This window comes from Lontra canadensis, unplaced genomic scaffold, assembly GCF_010015895.1.
Source record: "Lontra canadensis isolate GAN:19392208 unplaced genomic scaffold, GSC_riverotter_1.0 scaffold98, whole genome shotgun sequence".
NCBI lineage: Eukaryota > Metazoa > Chordata > Mammalia > Carnivora > Mustelidae > Lontra > Lontra canadensis.
Window position 1 is genome coordinate 5,630,636 of NW_022631092.1, and position 20,919 is coordinate 5,651,554.

Consider the following 20,919-nt stretch of genomic DNA (forward strand, 5'->3'; position numbering starts at 1 on the left):
GACTCTTAAGATGGATTGTTAATTCATAACACATATATTCTAGAGGCTCAGTTTTGGGGCCCTCCTACTCCTAGGTCAAGTGTATGGCAGTGTTGGAGTAGGTGTGAAAAGCCACAAGATAAACATGGCAGTGTTTCTGGAGTATTATTTAACACTTCAGGAATTTGGGGGTAAATCCATACTTTTAAAAGTTGGAACAAATACTTACGCATATATATCATGGAATAGAATGCAATATTTGTACAAATTTTTAAGACATTTATGCTTGAAGCAACTCGTTGTATATCCTTGGTAATTATGGATGTGTATTTGTTTCCACTTGCTGCCAGGAGTATAGGTTGAAATATGTATTTAAATTTAAATAAAATAAAATAAAATTTTAAATTAAAACCAGTTTAGTATTTCGTGGACCAGTTGCTGAATTTTAGTCAGTAATTTAGCTCTACTGTAATGTGCTGTATAAAAGAATTTCTGGTGAATAGGGTGATTGAGAGAATAATGTTAACAAGAAACTGAATAAAGTTGTCAACCATCTAACAGATTAGTAACATAGGAACAATAGTGTCCAGAGCCATTTTCATTTGGGCAACAATTTTGGGGCGGTTCATATATCCTGATTTTGTTCATAGATTTGTAGTCTCATAAGAAGATCTATGGGCCCTTACTGGTAACCATGATACTTCTTTTTTTTTTTTTTTAACAAAACCCTTATGTTACGGTTTTATAGGGAAGAATAGTTTACTTTTTATTTCTTTGTGAAGAAATTTAAGGGATTGGGAATGAACTTAATCACTTATTCAGAATCAGGAAAGGTGACAGTGAAAAAGCAGTGCCTTAAGTTCCTTCTTGATTGGTTGGTTTTATAGAAAAGATTCTAAAGTCTTTTGAATTTTTTTTATAAGATTCTCTTTATTTATTTGACAGACAGAGATCACAAATAGGAAAAAAGGCAGGCAGAGAGAGAGAGAGGAAGGGAAGCAGGCTCCCTGCTGAGCAGAGAGCACGATGCGGGGCCGGCACCCCGAGATCATGACCTGAGCGGAAGGCAGAGGCTTTAACCCACTGAGCCACCCAGGCGCCCCTAAAGTCGTTTGAATTTTTAAAGAGCAAACACTAAATTTAACATTTTCTGATGAAAGTTGTTAAATGGAAGTAAAAGAATGAAACCTGTTTTTCTTAAGACTGTTGCCTGCATAGTTTTTTTAAGATGGGACAGCAGACCCCGAAAGCAGATCGTCAGTTTCTCATCTTGGTTGGTCAGTGCCTTACTAATGTGGGCATTTATTCAGCGTGGTAACCTGTTAATTCTGAATCTGTTTACAGCAGCATACACTATCATTTCTATTTAGGGAAGTATATTTAGATGATAAAGCAGATCTTAGTTGCAATTCATTCTGCATTCTGTGTGTAGCAGTAATACTTTAAAAGGTAAATAATGAAATAATATGGTAAACTAGGATAGTAATTCAAGACCATAATACCCACATTCATGTATAATTTTCTTGTTTTGCCTGTTAGTGCAATTAATTCTAAGCGTGATGGTCACGTTCTATGTTAAATTAGAAAATCGCTTTGAAAAAGAACTATAAATTTTCCCTAAAACGTAATACATGTTTATAGAAAAAGGAATTTTTTTTCCCATACTGTTCCTAAGAATTTCCTTCTCCAAACATAGCCTTTCTTATCAGCTTCTAGTGTGTAACTGTCCAGAGACACATTGTACATATCCTGGTGTGTTTGCTTATGTTTACCCTTTCCCCACTTCTCTTTTTTTAATAGTTCAACCAGTACTACACTGTTCACTCCATGTACTTTTGCTTCTTTCACTTCAGCATGTGTAGATCTTTGTAATGAGTACTAATACATTTTCCACTGTGAATTCTCTATTGTATGGTATTAGTAAATTGAGGTAGGAAACATAACTGTGAAACTTTAAGTAACTGTCAGGACCCCTGGGTGGCTCAGTCGGTAAAGCATTTGCCATTGGCTCAGGTCATGATCCCAGGGTCCTGGGACCGAGTTCCACATCAGGCTCCCTCTGCCTGCTTCTCCCCCTGCTTGTGCTCACTCGCTCTCTCTGACAAACAAATAAAATCTTAAAAAAAAAAAACCTTTTAGTATTAAAAAGGACAAAGCAGTGGTGTGCCTGGCTGGCTCAGTCTGTACAACATGCAACTCTTGATCTCAGTGTTGTAAGTTTGAGCCCCGTGTTGGGTGTAGAGCTTGCTTAAAGAAAAAAAAAATTTCCCCATTGTCTTTTTCTGAATTTTTCTTTATTTTTATTTTTTTGGAAGGTTTTATTTATTTATTTAAGAGTGGGATAGAGAAAGAGAAAGTGCACATGTGTGTACCAGCAGAGGGAGAGGGAAAGGGAGAAACAGGTTTCCTCTGATCAGGGAGCCTGATGTGGGACTCCATCCCAGGATCCTGGGATCATGACCTGAGCCAAAGGCATTTGCTTAACTGAGCCACCCAGGTGCCCTGAATTTTTCTTTAGTAGAAATTTTTACCTGTGGAAAAGGTGCTATCTAGATTACAGTTGATAAGGGGGGAGGGACTTTTTTTTGTTTTGCAAAGTTAAAAGTGAAAAATTAAGATACATGGATTGATGAATTACAGTTCTGAGCATCCATTGTATTGAAGTGCTAAACATAAGTAATCTTAGTTAGTCTCATAGGTGCTCTAAAGAAATTACCTCAGGGAAAATTGAGGAAACTGCAGCTTAAAGAGCTTGCCCAAGATTGCATAGTTAGATGTGATAGAACCAAGTTGTACCCAGGTTTGATTCTGAAGTCCTTTTTCTTTTCTTTTTTAAAAGTTTATGTAAATATTTAAATAATTTTTACACCTGATAAGATTTAAATAATTTTTGCACCTATAAAGATTTAAATAATCTTTACACCTGACATGGGGCTCGAACTCATGACCCTGAGATGGAGAGTCACAGGCTTCTCTGACTGAGCCAGCGAGGCACCTCTGTGCTTTTTTCTATTTTGTGCAATATTCTATTGACTACATTGTTTAAGAATCCTGATTTTTCTCATTTAAAAGTTAAAGTTTTAGTTTTTATTTTATTTTTTTAAAAGATTTTATTTATTTATTTGACAGACAGAGATCACAAGTAGGCAGAGAGGCAGGCAGAGAGAGAGAGAGAGAGGAGGAAGTAGGCTCCCTGCCAAGCAGAGAGCCCGGGGCTCGATCTCAGGACCCTGAGACCACGACCCGAACCGAAGGCAGAGGCTTTAAACCCACTGAGCCACCCAGGTGCCCAAGTTAATTAAAGTTTTATTGGAAAATAAATGGATAATGTTAAATGTTTAAGAATTTATTACCAGTCTTAGCTGGAGAATTCTCTTAAATTGAAGTTAAATTTGAACTGAAGAGAAATTCCAGAACTTCCAGAGATATACTTTTAAAAAAGCATTTTAAAATTTATATTAGAAAAATAGACAAATCTTTCACTGATTTTTCCCTCATTGCGTTCTTCTTAGTGCTCAGATGGCAAGATGTTTTCATTAGTTATATACACAAGAACACTCAGTACAGTAGTCACTGGTTGGTAAACAGTGTAGTTGAAAACAAAAATGTGGATATTACTAGCCCATTGACCCTTCTATTTTTTTTAATTTTAAATATTTATTTCTTTGTCAGAGAGAGAGAGAGAGCAGAAGCAGGTAGAGTGGTAGGCAGAGGCAGAGAGAAGCAGGCTCCTCGATGAGCAAGGAGCCCGATGTGGGGCTGGATCCGAGGACCCTGGGATCATGACCTGAGCCGAAGGCAGCCGTTTAACCGATTGAGCCACCCAGGTGTCCCCCATTGACCCATCTTAAACCCTCAGTGCATCCAACAGATGATTGTCTTAGAGATTTTCTTTGACACTGAGATTACTGGTCATATTTTTTGCATTTTTTAAAAATTTTTTTGAATTTTAAAAATTTTTAAAAAAGATTTTATTTATTTGAGAGCGAGAGCGTGAGAAGGAAGAGTGTCAGAGGGAGAAGCAGATTCCCTGCTGAGCAGGGACCCTGATGAGGGACTTGATCCCAGGAGTCCAGGATCATAACTTGAGCTGAGGGCAGTTGCTTAACCAATTGAGTCACCCAGGCACCCTGATTTTTGTTTTTATTAAAGAAACAGCAATAACAAGATTCTTTCAAGGTTTCTAGATTAATTTCTTATTGGATACTTTTTTTTTTAACTTTTAAAGGATTCATTAATACTGTGTTTACTCATTAGTGAATCTGTATTTGCATAAATTACTGGCTTTCAGGATGTACTGAATCGGATGAACATGAATCAGTATCTGTCCAGATTTTTTTTTTTTTTTTTTTTTTAAAGATTTTTAATTTATTTATTTTGACAGAGAGATCACAAGTAGAGAGAGAGGCAGGCAGAGAGAGAGGGGAGGAAGCAGGCTCCCCGCCGAGCAGGAAGCCCGATGTGGGGCTCGATCCCAGGACTCTGGGACCATGACCTGAGCCGAAGGCAGAGGCTTTAACCCACTGAGCCACCCAGGCGTCCCTCTGTCCAGATTTTTAAACTCCTGAGACAGAAGTATGCTGTAGTGGTAGTCTTCTTGCTTTTAGTTGTATAAGTTTATATAGACCAGCCTGTACCACATTGCTTTTGAAAATAAGGCATTCATCAATAATCTAATTTTCATTAGTCATATGTTTCTACATAAATTAACTGTGAGTGAGGATACCTATTTATGTGCCATATAATATAGAATATAGTCATATTTACTTGTATTCATAAGATTTAATGTGCTTTTTTCTTAGGGACCCCAATGATTCCTGTACCAATGAGCATTATGGCTCCTGCTCCAACTGTAAGTATAATTTTAAGGAGGAAGAAGGAGATACAGTAGTGTTAACTACATTTATTTATTTAAAGGTTGTATTTATTTATTTGACAGAGACACAGCAAGAGAGGGAACAGAAGCAGGGGGAGTGAGAGAGAGAGAAGCGGGCTTCCTGCCAAGCAAGGAGCCTGATGTGGGGTCCAGTCCCAGGACCCTGGGATCATGACCTGAGCTGAAGGCAGATGCTTAAGGACTAAGCCACCCATGTGCCACATGTGTTAGTGCATTTAAAGCTAAAAAAAAACAAACAAACAAAAAACCCAATAAATTATTTTTAGTATTTAGAAGAATAATAGGGAGAGCATGTATATCATACTACTTGAGTATCATTTTCACTCAGCTATGCATATTATGCAATTGCCTTTAAAATAGGGTCCCTAAACAGTTAATGATTTACCTTATATTCTCTAGACTCTTCTTATACTTGTTATATTAGATTTAGGTCATTGGGTCTTTCATCATTCCCTATTCTTATCTTGGTCCTGGGAGATAGAGTGATCAAGGCACGTTTAATCTCATAAAAGAAAAAAAGACTAGAAATGATCCTTACAGAAACTTAAATTTTGAAGTGAAATTTGTGTTGAATGTATTCCATTCTTTTCTCTCAGATACCTAAATTTTTAGCCTCTTCCAAACTATTTTTTTCTGTCCTCTGGTATGATATCTTCAAGCTTTGTAAAGTTTTCTTGAAGTCTTTACTCTGCTAAAGTGTTCTATTATTCAGTTTTTTTTTTTTTTTTTTAAGATTCTATTTATTAGAGAGAGAGTACACAAGCAGGGGGAAAAGCAGGCAGAGGGAGAAGCAGGCTCTGTGATAGGGAGCCTGATGTGGGACTCTGGTCCCAGGACCCTGGGATCATGACATGAGCTGAAGGCAGCTTCCTAATTGACTGAGCCACCCAGGTGTCCCTATTATTCAGTCTTCTTAAGTCTTAATTCTTTACATTCATCAAAGCTTTTGTATACTTTAAGCTGTAACACATGAATGAATAATAATCCTCTTAACTATTGTTTAACCAGGATTTTTCTTTGAGTTAAGTGGTAGAGTATCAAACTTCGTCTAGAATTCCACTGTTGGGGGGGCGTAGATTTCATTACTTTAATTGTTTTTCTATCCATGGGTTTTGAAGAGGGAGGAAAGTGAGTGTTACTCATTTTAAAAAGGAGATGGTAACTCTGTGGGCAAACAGGAATCTGTTGTGAGGCAGACCACTGAGAAAATATGGTTCTGCAGACCAAGGGGGAGTCCAGTTTTTCTGGCATTGGATACCCACTGTTTGGCTGTTTTGGGAAACCTCTACATGGCAGGTACTCTTACTCTGTTACATTTCAGTATAGGAAAAGGTGGGACTTGGGGTTGGGAAGAGCTCCCTCAGTTAACCGTTATTTATTCAGTGCCTACTGTTCATGTTTTGCTAAATTCAGTTCCAGATACAAAAATGAGTAGGATTGGGGCGCCTGGGTGGCTCCGTGGGTTAAGCCTCTGCCTTCGGCTCAGGTCATGATCTCAAGGGTCCTGGTATCGAGCCCCGCATCGGGCTCTCTGCTCGGCGGGGAGCCTGCTTCCGCCTCTCTCTCTGCCTACTTGTGATCTCTGTCTGTCAAATAAATAAATAAAATATAAAAAAAAAAATGAGTAGGATTATTCCTTCCTTTGGGAAGTTGAAAGTTATAAAGGGAAAATAAAAATGTAATTAACGGATAAAAGTAAAATTTAAGTGTTGGAGAGTGCTATGAGTGTTCAAATGCTCTGTCAGAGGATTGGGGGGATAATTAAAATTTGCGCTTAAAAAAATTGGGGAGGCTTATTTATTTTAGAGCAAGCACAAGTGGGGGAGGGGCAGAAGGAGATGGGGGCGGGGAGACGTGGACTGACTGCTGAGCGGGGAGCCTGATGCAGGGTGTATCCCAGGACCCTGAAGTCATGACCTGAGCTGAAATCAAGAGTCAGACACCTAACTGACTGAGCCAGCCAGGTGCCCTGGAAATTTGCTTCTATATTAGTACAGAGTAAAGTTGTGAAGAAGCTCCTGGATATATCTGATAATTTTAAATGATTTATGATGTCTTAGACATTTTATTTTATTTTTATTTTTTTTTAAGATTTTATTTATTTGACAGACAGAGATTACAAGTAGGCAGAGAGGCAGGCAGAGAGAGAGAGAGGAGGAAGCAGGCTCCCTGCTGAGCAGAGAGCCCGATGTGGGGCTTGATCCCAGGACTCTGAGATCATGACCTGAGCTGAAGGCAGAGGCTTTAACCCACTGAGCCACCCAGGTGCCCCTGTCTTAGACATTTTAGAATTAGGTCTTAAATATTAAAAAATTTCCATCCAAGTTATTTTTATTTTCTTTTCAAAGATGTTTTCAAAAGGTAATTTGGGGTGCCTGGATAGCTCAGTTGGTTAAACGTCTGACTTGATTTTGGCTTAGATCATGATCTCAGGGTTGTTGGATCTCAGGGGTCGCTAGCCCCACATCGGGGCTCCAGAGGGAGTCTGCTTGAGATTCTCTCTCCCTCTCTGTCACTCCCCCCTCTTGTGTGTGTGTGCTCTCAAATCTTGTTGAAAAAAAAAAAAAGAATAAAAGGTAATCTAATAGTGGAACTTGTCATGAATAAATTTGCATTAATGAAAAATGATAGAAGCTTTAGATTAAATATATAGAACCTTTAATAATGTGCTATATAGTTAGTACTTTAAAATTGTTTTTAGACTAAAAACATGTTACTTTAAACATGATAGGAAATTTAATTGCCAGTTCCAATTTTATTGCTTTTTTTCATTCTAGGTTTTAGTACCTACTGTGTCCATGGTCGGAAAGCATTTGGGAGCAAGAAAGGATCACCCAGGCTTAAAGGCTAAAGAAAATGATGAAAATTGTGGTCCCACTACTACAGTTTTTGTCGGCAACATTTCTGAGAAAGCCTCAGACATGCTTATAAGACAGCTCCTTGCGGTAAGTTAAACGGTTTCTCCCTTTTAAATTTTATTGTTACAGATTTCAAATTTATGAAAAAACAGGAAGAGGATTCTGATTATTTTATTATTTTGAAAAATTTCAGTTCTGCAAAAAAGTTGAATGAATAGTAAAATGAACATTCTTATAACACATTTTTGCCACATGCTTTCTACACACACACACACACACACACAAGCTTTTTTTCCTCAGTAATTGGAGAGTAAGTTGTGACATGACATTTCCATCTCTGAGTACTTCTCGTGTCTCTTAAGACCAAGGACATTCTCCTATATGATCATAAAACCATCATCACATTTAAATTTAAGGCGGATACAGTATTGCTTTTTTTCCCCCAATACAGTATTATTAACTAAATATACCTATTTTCTATGATTCATTCAAGGATTATACATTGCGTTGAATTGTCATACCTTTTTTTTTAATTTTTTTTTTTTTTTTTTTAAAGATTTTATTTATTTATTTGACAGAGAGAGAGATTACAAGCAGGCAGAGAGGCAGGCAGAGAGAGAGGAGGAAGCAGGCTCCCTGCCGAGCAGAGAGCCCGATGCGGGGCTCGATCCTAGGACTCCGAGATCATGACCTGAGCCGAAGGCAGCGGCTTAACCCACTGAGCCACCCAGGCGCCCCAAATTGTCATACCTTTTTAGACAACTTCTGTAATACAGAATACCTTTTTTTTTTTTTTATGTTTTATTTATTTATTTGACAGAGAAATAGCAAGAGAGGGAACACAAGCAGGGTGAGTGGGAGAGGGAGAAGCAGACTTCCGGCAGAATAGGGAGCCCGATGTGGGGCTCAAGCCCAGGACCCCAGGATCATGACCTGAGCTGAAGGCAGAGGCTTAATGACTTAGCCAGCCAAGTGCTGCCTTTTTTTTTTTTTTTTTTGCTTGTTTTGTTTATGACTTTCATGACATTAACATTTTTTGAAGAGTCCCGATCTTTTGCAGCGTGTCCCAATTTGAATTTGACTATTTGCTCATAGATTCAGAGTAAGCATTTTTTGTTCGAATGGTTCATGGGTGATGTCCTCAGTGCAGCATAATTAGAGGTACATGGTGTCTCTTGGTCCTGTGTTTGGTAATGCTCAGTTTAGATACATGGTGGTCCCATCTCTCTTGTGAGGTTACCTTGTTTCCTTTTGTCATTAATAAGTAACCTCTGGGTTAATGTTTTGAGACCATTTGAGTTGTGTCCTGTTACATGTCTCTCCCCAGCAGCCTTTAAAACAAAGATTTTAGCATTTAGTGGGGAATTAATTACTTTTAAGGTTTTTATTCTGAGGATAAACAATAAGTTCTTTTGAGTTCATGAAGTCAGTGGTTTTCCTTTTTGTCTTCATTGAAAAATTGTTACCTTGGTGACAAATGAGCATTAACTGAATAACACTGAATGATTTTATAATGAAAAGCAAGAGTACTGGTTGGTACTCCCTCTCTCCATAATCTCCACTGTTTTTTAGAGAAGTTATTTTTAAGTCTTTCCCTTCTTGATTTTCTTGCTATTTCTGTTTTGTAAGTTGTATGATCCTTGTGTTAAAACATGTTTAGGGGCGCCTGGGTGGCTCAGTCAGTTAAGCGGCTGCCTTCGGCTGGGATCGAGCCCTGCATCCAGCTCCCTGCTCAGCGGAGAGTCTGCTTCTCCCTCTCCCTCTGCCTGCCGCTCTGCCTACTTGTGTGCGCACTCTCTCTCTCTGTGTCAGATCAATAAAACCTTTTAAAAACAAAAACAAAAACATGTTTAGAGGGGCACCTGGGTGGCCCAGTTGGTTAAGCATCTACCTTCGGCTCAGGTCACGATCCTGGAGTCCCAGAATTGAGTTCCGCCTTGGGCCCCCTGCTCGGCAGGCACTCTCCTTCTCCCTCGAACCCTCCCCCTTCTCATTCTCTCTCTCTCTCATTTTCTCTCTCTCAAGTAAATAAAATCTTAAAAAAAAAAAGTTTAGAAAATAAACACCACAAAACCTAGCTTTGTCGCATTCAGTATTGTGATACTAGCTTCAGATGTTTTTCCCAAAGAAATAAAACATTACAGTTGGCCCTCATTCCCACTTCTTTCTTCCACAGAGGTAATCATCAGGGTCATCCACTATCCTAAATTTGGTGTTTATCATTCCTTTGTGTATTTTTTACTTTATTTTTATTTTTTTAAAGATTTTTATTTACTTGAGATAGAGAGAGAGGGAGAGAGCACCAGCAGGGGGAGCAGCAGAGGCAGAGGGAGAAACAAGCTCTCCACTGAGCTGGGAGCCTGACACGGGCTTGGTCCTAGGACCCTGGGATCAATACCTGAGCTGAAGGCAGATGCTTACACCCAGGTGGCCCTGTTTTTTATTTTAATTACATATTTATGTATTCATAAAAATCCACAATTCACAGGTTTTTATTCTGTACTCCATAATTGCTTTTTTCACCTAACATATATATAGCTCTAGTTATTTATTACTGCTGTATAACGTTGCATTGTAGAAATGTACCATTAATTGTCAGTTTTCCAATGATGCTTAAATGGACTGTTTCTATTTCTTGATACTATGTTTTGTGGTGTTATTATTGGTGATATGTCTTCCTCAGTCACATGAAAAAAATTCTATCATGTATTCTTTTTGAAGTGGAATTTCTGAGTCTTAGGGCATGTTTTCTTCAGTTTCACAAGATTATGCCAATTTTTTCCTGAAGTGGAACATTGGGAGGACATTTTTTTAAAAACCATCTTTATTGTGGGGCACCTGGGTAGCTCAGATGGTTAAGCACCTGCTTTCAACTCAGGTCATGATCCCAGGGTCCTGGGATTGAGTCCTCCATCAGGCTCCCTGCTCAGCGGGGAGCATGCTTCTCCCTTTGCCCCTCTCTCGCTGTCTCTCATGAAGAAATAAATAAAATATTTTTAAAAAACCCATCTTTATTGTGATATAATTCATAGACCTTAAAATTCATCCTCTTACAATGTATATAATTCAGTGGGTTTTGGTTTATTCAGAAACTTGTACAAACTTCACCCTGTAATAAATTCCGGAACAGGGGCACCTGGGTGGCTCAGAGGGTTAAGCCTCTGCCTTCGGCTCGGGTCATGATCTCAGGGTCCTGGGATCGAGCCCTGCATCGGGCTCTCTGCTCAGCGGGGAGCCTGCTTCTCCCTCTCTCTCTCTGCCTGCCTCTCTGCCTACTTGTGATCTATCTCTGTCAAATAAATAAATAAAATATTAAAAAAAAAAATAAATAAATTCCGGAACATTTTCATCACCCCAAGTAGAAACCCTGTATTCTATAAGTCATTTCGCGTTGCATATGGCAACCACTCTTCTGTCGGTGTAGATTTAACTATTCTGGGCATCTTGTATAAAGAAAATCATAGAATATATATGGCTTTTCATGTTTTGTCTTTTTTCATTTAATATATTGTTTTCAGGCTTCATCTATATTGTAGCATATATCAGTATCTCATTCCTTTTTTATGACCAAATATTCTCTCTAATGGATATACCACATTTTATTTATCCATTCATCAGTTGATAGACAATTGAGTTGTTTCCACTTCTTGGGTATCACGAATATTTGTGTGCAGGTGTGTGGAGGAGATATATATACATTTATATTTCCTAGTTGAAAACTCTCTCTTTCCCTCCTCCCCCCCTTTTTTTTTTTGTTGTTTTCATTTTTTTGTTTGTTTCTTTTAAGTAGGGTCCATGCCCAGCTGGGCCCGAACACAAGACCCTGTGATAAAGACCTGAGCTGAAATCAAGAGCCAGACACTTAACCAGCTGAGCCAGCCAGGTGCTGCAGAGCCGCTTTTTAAACCTGTTCCTGACCTATCTGCAGCACAGTGTTTTGTTTTTAAGCTTCATTCCTGAATTTATCGCTTCCCTTCATTTCTCATTTAAGGCATTCTTGGAATGTCTGATCAAGGATTGTCTTCAGATTTGAGTTAGGAATTGAAGTTTTTTGGGGGTACCTGGCTGGCTTAGTGAGTGGAGCGCATGTCTCTTTGATTTGGGGTTGAGTTTGAGACCCATTTTGGGTGTAGAGATTTATTAAAATTTTTAAAAAAAGGTTTTGTGTGCGTAAGGTGGGTTTTTAAAATAGTGAGCATCGGGGTGCCTGGGTGGCTCAGCGGGTTAAAGCCTCTGCCTTCGGCTCAGGTCATGATCCCAGGGTCCTGGGATCGAGCCCCACATCGGGCTCTCTGCTCGGCGGGGAGCCTGCTTCCCCCTCTCTCTCTCTGCCTGTCTCTCTGCCTACTTGTGATCTCTGTCTGTCAAATAAATAAATAAAATCTTTAAAAAAATAAAATAAAATAGTGAGCATCATTGTAGGGTAATTTAGCCAGCAGCTAGAGGTTTTGAATGTTAGTCTCCCAAGGACTGATTGGTTTCTCTAGAAAGCTTCCACTTTCCTGCCTAGTGAGTATATGATTGGCTGCCTATATGGGGTTGGGGGGGAAGAACTGCATTGAAGTGTATCGTCTAGTTTTACTTTCCTCCTTTGTTACCCGTTCTGTGTCCCATCCTGATCTTTCATAGCTGTCTGCTGCTCTGTATCCAAAGCCTGTTCTTTTCACTTTCTTCAGACAGCTTCATTCTGTCTTCCCTGAGGGTGGAGATTAAGTATAGTTGCCTGTAAAGCCTGCAGGCTGTCTTCTCGAGGGGTGAGGAGTAAGGGGTTAGGAGTAAAGTCGTTGGCTTGAAAAGAACTCTAGGCTTCGATTATTCTATATTCATATTATCAGGCAATCACCTGGTTTTGTTAGTTTTTAAGATTTTATTTGGGAAAGAGAGCACGAGGGATGGGGGTAGAGGGAAAAGCAGACTCCCCACTGGGCAGGAAACCTGCCCTGTGACTTGATCCCCTGCCCCTGAAACCATGACCTGAGCCAAGGGCAGACACAACTGACTCAGCCTCCCAGGCACCCCACAAGCACCTGTTTTTATTCAGCCTCGTGCTTCAGCCCCATTTTCTGCTGTGTGTACATTTTACCTCCAGTCCAGATGTTTTGGGGTTGTGGAATCAGTTAGCCTAATTCTTACGAGTACCTTCATCTATAGGTACTTGGGAGTTACGGCCTTCTTTGCTCTACTGAATGAGTTCCCATCCTTGCATTTGTGTTTTTTCTTTTCAAGATTTTGTTGACTGCTGCTGCAGTTTACCCATATTATGTTTGACCTCATGGATTTTTATCTTTTATATTCCTAGATAATCATCATTTTATTGGTTTCTCTGAAGGGAAATGTGAAAAATTCATGCATTCTCTAAGCTTTGACAGGCAATCTTCAGTTATCATTTCCCACAAATAACTTTTTTCCCTAACCTTCTAGTTTTTACTTTAATAATTAGAAATAATGTTTGGGGCGCCTCGGTGGTGTAGTCGGTTGAGTGTCCAACTCTTGGTTTCAGCCCAGGTCGTGATCTCAGGGTCCTAGGATCGAGCCCTGTGTTGGTTTCCCTGTTCAGAGGAGTCTGCCTGAGATTCTCTCCCTCTCGCTCTGCCCCCCTCCGTGCTTGTGCATTCTCTCTCAAATAAATAGATCTTTAGTAAAACAAAGAAATACTGTTTAAAATCTTCGAAAGTAAACAAAATGTAATGTTTTACTCTTCAGACAACGTGCCCTATTAATATTTCTGATTTATGGAAATTTTTTTCTTTACATAAAGTCTTACTATATTATCTGGAATTTTGTGTCCCATGTTATTTTTGCATCCCATGTCAAGCATTTTTCCATGTTAAAAGGGGCTATTACTGGCTGGCTCAGTAAGTAGAGCATGCGACTCTTGATCTCAGAGTTGTGAGTCTGAGCCCCACGTTGGGTATAGAGATTACTTTAAAAAAAATCTTTAGGGGGAAAAAAATCTTTAGGGGTGGGACACCTACGTGGCTCAGTGGGTTAAGCGTCCGGCTCGGGTGGTGATCTCAGGATCCTGGGACTGGGCCCAGATCCAGCTCTATGCTCAACAGGGAGCTGCCCCTGGCCCCGCACCACCCCCCCCACCCCCGCCTACTTGTGATCTTTCCCTCTCTGTCAAATAAATAAATGAAATCTTAAAAAAAAAAGATCTTTAGGGGTACCTGGGTGGCTTAGTCGGTTAAGCGGCTGCCTTCGGCTTGGGTTTTGATGCCAGGGTCCTGGAATCGAGCCTCACATCGGGCTCCTTGCTCAGTGTGGAGCCTGCTTCTCCCCTTCCTGCCATTCCCCTGCTCATGCTTGCTCTGTCTCTCTCACTGTGTCAAATAAATAAAATCTTAAAAAACTGTTTTTAAAAAAGATTTGACTTACTTGACAGAGAGATCACAAGTAGGCAGAGACGTGGGGGAGGGAAGGGATGCAGACCCCCTGCTGAGCAGAGAGCTCGTGGGGCTCGATCTCAGGATTCTGAGATCATGACCTGAGCCGAAGGCAGAGCCTTAACCCACTGAGCCACCCAGGCGCCCCAAAAAAGAAAAAAATATTTTTAAACAGTTCTTTATAATACAGATGTATGTTTTGAAACATAATCTTTATGGACTCAGTATTTACTTGAATTTACTGTAGTTTTTTTAGTAAATATTATAATACTGGTAATTTTGTTTTTTTATGTATACATTTTGGGTAGGATGAATAATGCTGTAAAATTTCTAATTTATTAAAATGTAGTCAAGGGGTGCCTGGATAGTTCAGTTGGTTGAGTTTCTGACTCTTGTTTTCTGCTTAAGTTGTAATCTCAGTGAGATGAAGCCCCGAGTTGGACTCCTCGCTCATCTCGGAGTCTGCTTGGGATTCTCTCCCTACCCCTTCCTCTTTTTCACTCTCTCCCCACCCCCAAAATAAATAAAATCTAAAAGGTAGTCAATTTTTTGCAAATAAGAATTTGTAAGAATTTATATTTTTCTTTTAAATGATGTATTATATATTTCTTTCATATAATAGATACGTGGGAATTGAGGGAATTTTTAAAAAATTAATAGATGTTACGATTTTTTCAAATTTTTGCTTGTATTTTTCTCCTGGTGGAAATACCAGCTGTGTTCTTACATTCATTACTGATTAGTTGATTTGTCAGATGGTGATGATCATTTTTTGTTTTATTTTTCTCTTTAAGAAATGTGGCTTGGTTTTGAGCTGGAAGAGAGTACAAGGTGCATCTGGAAAACTTCAAGGTAGGTAATTTTTTCTTACTGAGATCATTTTAACTTGTGTGCTTAAGTCACTTGTTGCATGTTTTGCTCTCATTGCCCTTAACTGTGGGAGTATTCTGTCAGCACTTCTTGTCTTCCTCCTTATTGGAATAGGATTAAAGGCATTTGGGAAGATTTAGCTGAGTTGAGATTAGAAAGTGGAAAAGTATTAACGGAAAAAGGTAGGAGAGGAAAAATTACTCAGACTGTTTTTTTACAATGTTATTTTGAAAAGTCTTTTTTTTCTCAGAGCAGGAGTATATGATCAAACATTCAACAATTAGGACTTAGGAAGAAAGCAGAACAGATGGTGAGATGACCTTTTAGTCTTAGAAGCAAATTGTTCTTTTCATACTTGTTCATAAAAGCACCTGTTTGATGTGCGTTCTTTTTTTGTTTTTTTAAAGATTTTATTTATTTATTTGACACAGAGAGCGAGATCACAATTAGGCAGAGAGGCAGGCAGAGAAAGAGAGGGGGAAGCAGGCTCCCCACTGAGCAGAGAGCCTGATGCGGGGCTCGATCCCAGTACCCCAGGATCATGACCTGAGCGGAAGGCAGAGGCTTTAACCCACTGAGCCACCCAGGTGCCCCAGGTGCTCAGTATTCTTTAAACAGTGCATTCTTTTTTTTTTTTTTTTTTTTTAAAGATTTTATTTATTTATTAGTTAGAGAGAGAGCATGAGCACAGGCAGACAGAGTGGTAGGCAGAGGCAGAGGGAGAAGCAGGCTCCCTGCTGATCGAGGAGCCCGATGTGGGACTCGATCCCAGGACGCTGGGATCATGACCTGAGCCGAAGGCAGCCGCTTAACCAACTGAGCCACCCAGGCGTCCCTAAACAGTGCATTCTTTAAACAGCATTTTTTATGGGAAAATTCATATGTAAAATTAAAACACAATAAACTTCTATATACTTATCACCTGGCTTTAACATTTATCAACTGATGCCCAGTTGTGCTTAATCTGTACTCTGTCCATTTCCTCCTTATATTCTTTTTAAGAAATCCCAAGCATCCATCATTATGCCTATAAGTATCTTGGCATGTGTGCCTAAGACATAAGAGTTTTTTAAAAACATACTGAAAATGCTATCATAAGACCCTCAAAAATTAACTTTTTTCTTAATATCATAAGTCAGTTTTCTGATGTCCAGTTGTTGCAAATGTCAACTCTTTTAATAGTTGATAGAGGATCCATATATAGTCCACACATTGCAATTGATTGGCATATTTTTGAGTCTTTTTTACTATTTTAAGTTCTCTCTTCGTTTGGAAATCATTGTGGAAGAAAGTGGTTCATTTGCTTAGTAGCATTTCTGGAGTGTGGATTTGCTGATTGCAGGTCTAATAGAATAATGTGCCAGTGCTTTTCTGTCCTCTGTATTTTATGTAAATTGCTTGTATCTTGAGACTCAATCAGATTTGAGTTTGCATGTGTTATTTTTGTTTTTCATTTGTAAGAATATTTTAAAGGCAGTGTTCTTCACCATGAGACACTGTTTTTTAAATTTTTTAAAATTTTTGTTGTAGCAGCTGTTGTCTATTCCTGGATTGGTTCATTCATTGGAGGGCTGCGAAATGCGCTAGTCTATTTTGAAGAATACTTCTTTGAAGTACAAATCTTCCTTATCAGAATTAATTTATATAAGGAAAACAGGGTAAATGCTGTGGTTCTTTCATTTTTCAAAAGAATGAATTGATGTCCTTAGCATCATTTAGCTGTGACTTTTTTTTTTAAGATTTTGTTTATTTATTTGACAGAGATCACAAGTAGGCAGAGAGGCAGGCAGAGAGAGAGGGGGGACGCGGGCTCCCTGCTGAGCAGAGAGCCCGATGCGAGGCTCGATCCCAGGACCCTGGGATCATGACCTGAGCCAAAGGCAGAGGCTTTAACCCACTGAGCCACCCAGGCACCCCAAGCAGTGACTTATTTTTTTAAAGTAGGCTCCACGCCCAGTGTGGAACCCAGTGCAGGGCTTGAATTCATGACCCTGAAATTAAGACTGAGCTGAGATCAAGAATCGGATGTTCCACCGACTGTGCCACCCAGGTGCCTCAGTGGTGACTTTTTTTTTTTAAGATTATATTTATCGGATATAGAGAGAGAGATCACAAGTAGGCAGAGCAGCAGGCGGAGAGAGATGGGGAAGCAGGGTCCCCACTGAGCAGAGTGCCTGATGCGGGACTCGATCCCAGGACCCTGAGATCACTACCTGAGCCCGACGGCAGAGGCTTAACCCCCTGAGCCACCCAGGTGCCCCAGCAATGACATTTTTTAAGAAGCATTTGAACTTAAGGATTGAAGCATATTCAGTTTCTTATATTTAATAAGAATTGTCATTCTCGCTAGTGAAGCTTAAATTGTTTTAAGTTAGCTCTATAAAGTCATCTAGAAGTCTTTTTTTTTTTTCCTGTTTTCTTTTTATTGAAGATTTTATTATTTATTTATTTGACAGAGAGACAGCTAGAGAGGGAACAAAAGTAGGAGGAGTGGGAGAGGGAGAAGTAGGCCTCCTACAGGGCAGGGAGCCTGATTCGGGGCTTGATCCCAGAAGACTGGAATCATGACCGGAGCTGAAGGCAGAACCATAAGGAGTGAGCCACCCAGGCACCCATAGAAGTTTTTCTGTCCCATGCTTAGGATCAGCCATTTCTTTAAGGAACTCTGGTTCTTTTTAGTGGGAAATGCTTTAAAAAAACCACAGTCTGGGAATTAGGTATACTCATTATAAGACTTGCTTAGTCTTGGCGGGCCAGGCTGGCTCAGTAGGAGCGTGCAGCTCTTGATCTTGGGCCGTGAAACTCTCAATCTCGGGGCTATGAGTTCAAGCCCCAGGGTGGGTTTAGCAATTACTTAAATAAATATAAAAAAAAAAAACAACACTTGTTTAGTCTTTGCCTTTACGTTTTTCCAGTGCACATTAGTTTACATTCAGGACTTAGAGGTTTTTATTTAACATTTTCTGTAATGTATCTATTTTTCCCCCTTCCCATACTGAGAATCCTTAGTTTCAAGGACATTGGGATGATAGACTATTAAATTAATTACTGGCTTGCTTCATCTCATATTTCATGTGCAAAGGTTTAAGACTAGTAATCATCAACAATATGATTATAGAAATTTTCTTTTTAATTGACAAGTCTTTTGTCTTAAGATACATCACTCAAAAAAACCTGTGGTCAAATTTGTTGTTTTAAAATCACTCTGAAGGGCGCCTGGGTGGCTCAGTGGTTTAAAGCCTCTGCCTTCGGCTCAGGTCATGATCCCAGGGTCCTGGGATGGAGCCCCACATCGGGCTCTCTGCTCAGCGGGGAGCCTGCTTCCTCCTCTCTCTATGCCTGCTTCTCTGCCTACTTGTGATCTCTGTCTGTCACATAAATAAAATCTTAAAAAAAAAAAATAAAAATAAAATCACTCTGAATATTTCATCTCTGTGTGTTTGCATCCTTAACTGTACATATTTGGATTCATTTGTTTTATTTTCAATTTTTAGGTTACTCTTTTTTAAGATTTAAAAAAATTTTTTTTAATTTATTTAACAGAGAGCGAGAGATCACAAGTAGGCAGAGAGGCAGGCAGAGAGAGGGGAAAGCAGGCTTCCCGCTGAGCAGAGAGCCCGATGCGGGGCTTAATCCCAGGACCCTGAGATTCGTGACCTGAGCTGAAGGCAGAGGCCCCACCCACTGAGCCATCCAGGTGCCCCTAGGTTATTCCTTTAAAGTGTTTGTCTAATATCTCTGGTTTAAGGGCATGGTAATAATGGTGAGACTAGTTATTAAAATTAAAGAGAAAAATTAAACTTATTATTAGGGTGAAAGGTCAGTACATTTGTAGTTTAAATTCTCAGAATTGAAAAGTGCTTGTGGGGGTGCCTTGGTGGCTCATTTGGTAAGGCCTCCATCTGTGTCCGCCTCCTCATTGAGTGGGTGGGGGTGGTTTGCCTGAGATTCTCTCCTCTTTTCCTCTCCCCCCTCCTCCTGTGCTCACAGGCATGCACCACTCTCCCACACTGTCTCTAAAATAAATAGATAAATCTTTTTTTTTTTAAAGATTTTATTTATTTATTTGACAGAGAGAGATCACAAGTAGAGAGGCAGGCAGAGAGAGAGGGGGGAAGCAGGCTCCCTGCTGAGCAGAGAGAACCCGATGCGGGGCTTGATCCCAGGACCCTGAGACCATGACCTGAGCCGAAGGCAGAGGCTTTAACCCACTGAGCCACCCAGGCCCCCCTAAAATAAATAGATAAATCTTAAAAAACAGGAGAGATATCCTATTAAAAAAAAAAAAAGGAAGTGCTTATGATAGGTTTAAGGAGGCTGTTGTCACTAGCTCAGGAGGTCTGATGGAATGGATTCAGGAAATAAAAGACTCAGTTATGAAATTTGCTGCTTCTGGTAAATATTAGCACTTCTAATAGGTAGCAGTTTGCTTGATTAGAATTTTTCTTTCTTTCCCCTGTTTTTGTTTTCTTTTTTTCTTGTCATGGTTTGAGGGTGCTAAAGGTAAAATTATCAAGGGTAATTGAAGGAAAGGGAGGAGTGACAACATGAATCATTCTGCTATTAGAACATTTGGTCTCTGATGATTTTAATTTTCCATAAATATTTTGTTTTCACAACTGTATTGATATTTCACTAATTCTTTACATCCGTTTTTAGCCTTTGGCTTCTGTGAGTATAAGGAACCTGAGTCTACCCTCCGTGCACTCAGGTTATTGCATGACCTGCAGATTGGAGAAAAGAAGCTCCTTGTTAAAGTTGATGCAAAGACAAAGGCACAACTAGATGAATGGAAAGCAAAGAAGAAAGCTTCTAATGGGGTATGTTTCTACAGTGTTACCTTTTCTAGGCCAAGTGTGTTCTTCCAGTGTAAATACTTCTTATACGTGAATCTGCTGTGGGGCTTCACAAGATCATCCTCATCATAATATGTCCTTGTGGCTAAATGCAGGAGGGTATTTTTGTAGCTTATAGTTACTTTCAATCTTGTATCTGCCCATAATGGGTGGGTGACTGTTGGTGTTTGCTTGTTCCAGGTTGGTATGAGGGGTAGTGAGGGAGGCTGGACAAGGTTAACTTTCCAGAGAAAACACAGGTACAGACTATTCCAAACAGAGCAAATTCATTAAGGCAGCTTTGTAAGTAAGTACAACAAAATATGTTTCAACCTACGCATTAATTTTAATTAGTTGCCTTCTCTTTTAGAAGTACACAGGTTAATGCATCCAACTCTTGATCTCAGGTTAGGTCTCGAGCTCAGGGTCATGAGTTCAAGCTCTGTGTTGGGCTCAGTGCTGGACGCAGAGCCTTGAAAAAAAAGCATATCCTTGAAAAAAAAGTATATAGGTTCTAAAATAAATGAAAATAAGTCTTTTTACTTACCTCAGATTGGTGGCCATATTAAATGAAGATAAAGTAAATAAATTTTTACATGTTGTGTTGTATATATCATTATTCCTTTTCAACAAAACAAAAAATAACAAAAACCTGGGTGTATTTCCTAGTTCCTTTTGGAACTTCAATCGTGAATGGATTTAAAGTAGGTTTATTGTTATTTTCTTGTTTCTACAAAAAAACAAAAAATCCTTTTTGCTGCTTTAAGGTTTTCATTCTCATAGGAAACAGAAACAGCTTTCTTGGTATTATCCCTCCCTCCTTTACAAATAACATTGTATATTCTTTGTAAAAAATTCATAAAGCAAACTATAAAGAAGAAATTAGGTACCACTTGTAATCCCATCACCATTAGGAACCACTGCAGACATTTTTGTTGCATATTTTTCCAGAGATTTTTCTGTGTATGAATATAGTTTTTAATTGGAGTATATGAATTTGTTTTTCTTTCATAAATACAGGATTGAGTTCTAAGTATTCTATAATTAGCTTTTTTAGTTGTATCTTTTTTTGTACTTTTAATAATATTTTAACT

General features: G+C 39.3%; 1 protein-coding gene across 2 annotated transcripts in view; it reads left to right on the forward strand.

Moving 5' to 3' along the window:
• RBM25 (RNA binding motif protein 25) overlaps positions 1–20,919 on the forward strand; it is a 59,101-nt gene that overhangs the window by 11,251 nt on the left and 26,931 nt on the right. For both annotated transcript variants that reach the window (XM_032837461.1, XM_032837460.1), the window contains exons 3-6: positions 4,782–4,831; positions 7,654–7,821; positions 14,915–14,972; positions 19,650–19,810. In XM_032837461.1, the coding sequence (XP_032693352.1) occupies positions 4,782–4,831; positions 7,654–7,821; positions 14,915–14,972; positions 19,650–19,810 (437 nt within the window). The remainder of the gene's footprint in view (positions 1–4,781; positions 4,832–7,653; positions 7,822–14,914; positions 14,973–19,649; positions 19,811–20,919) is intronic.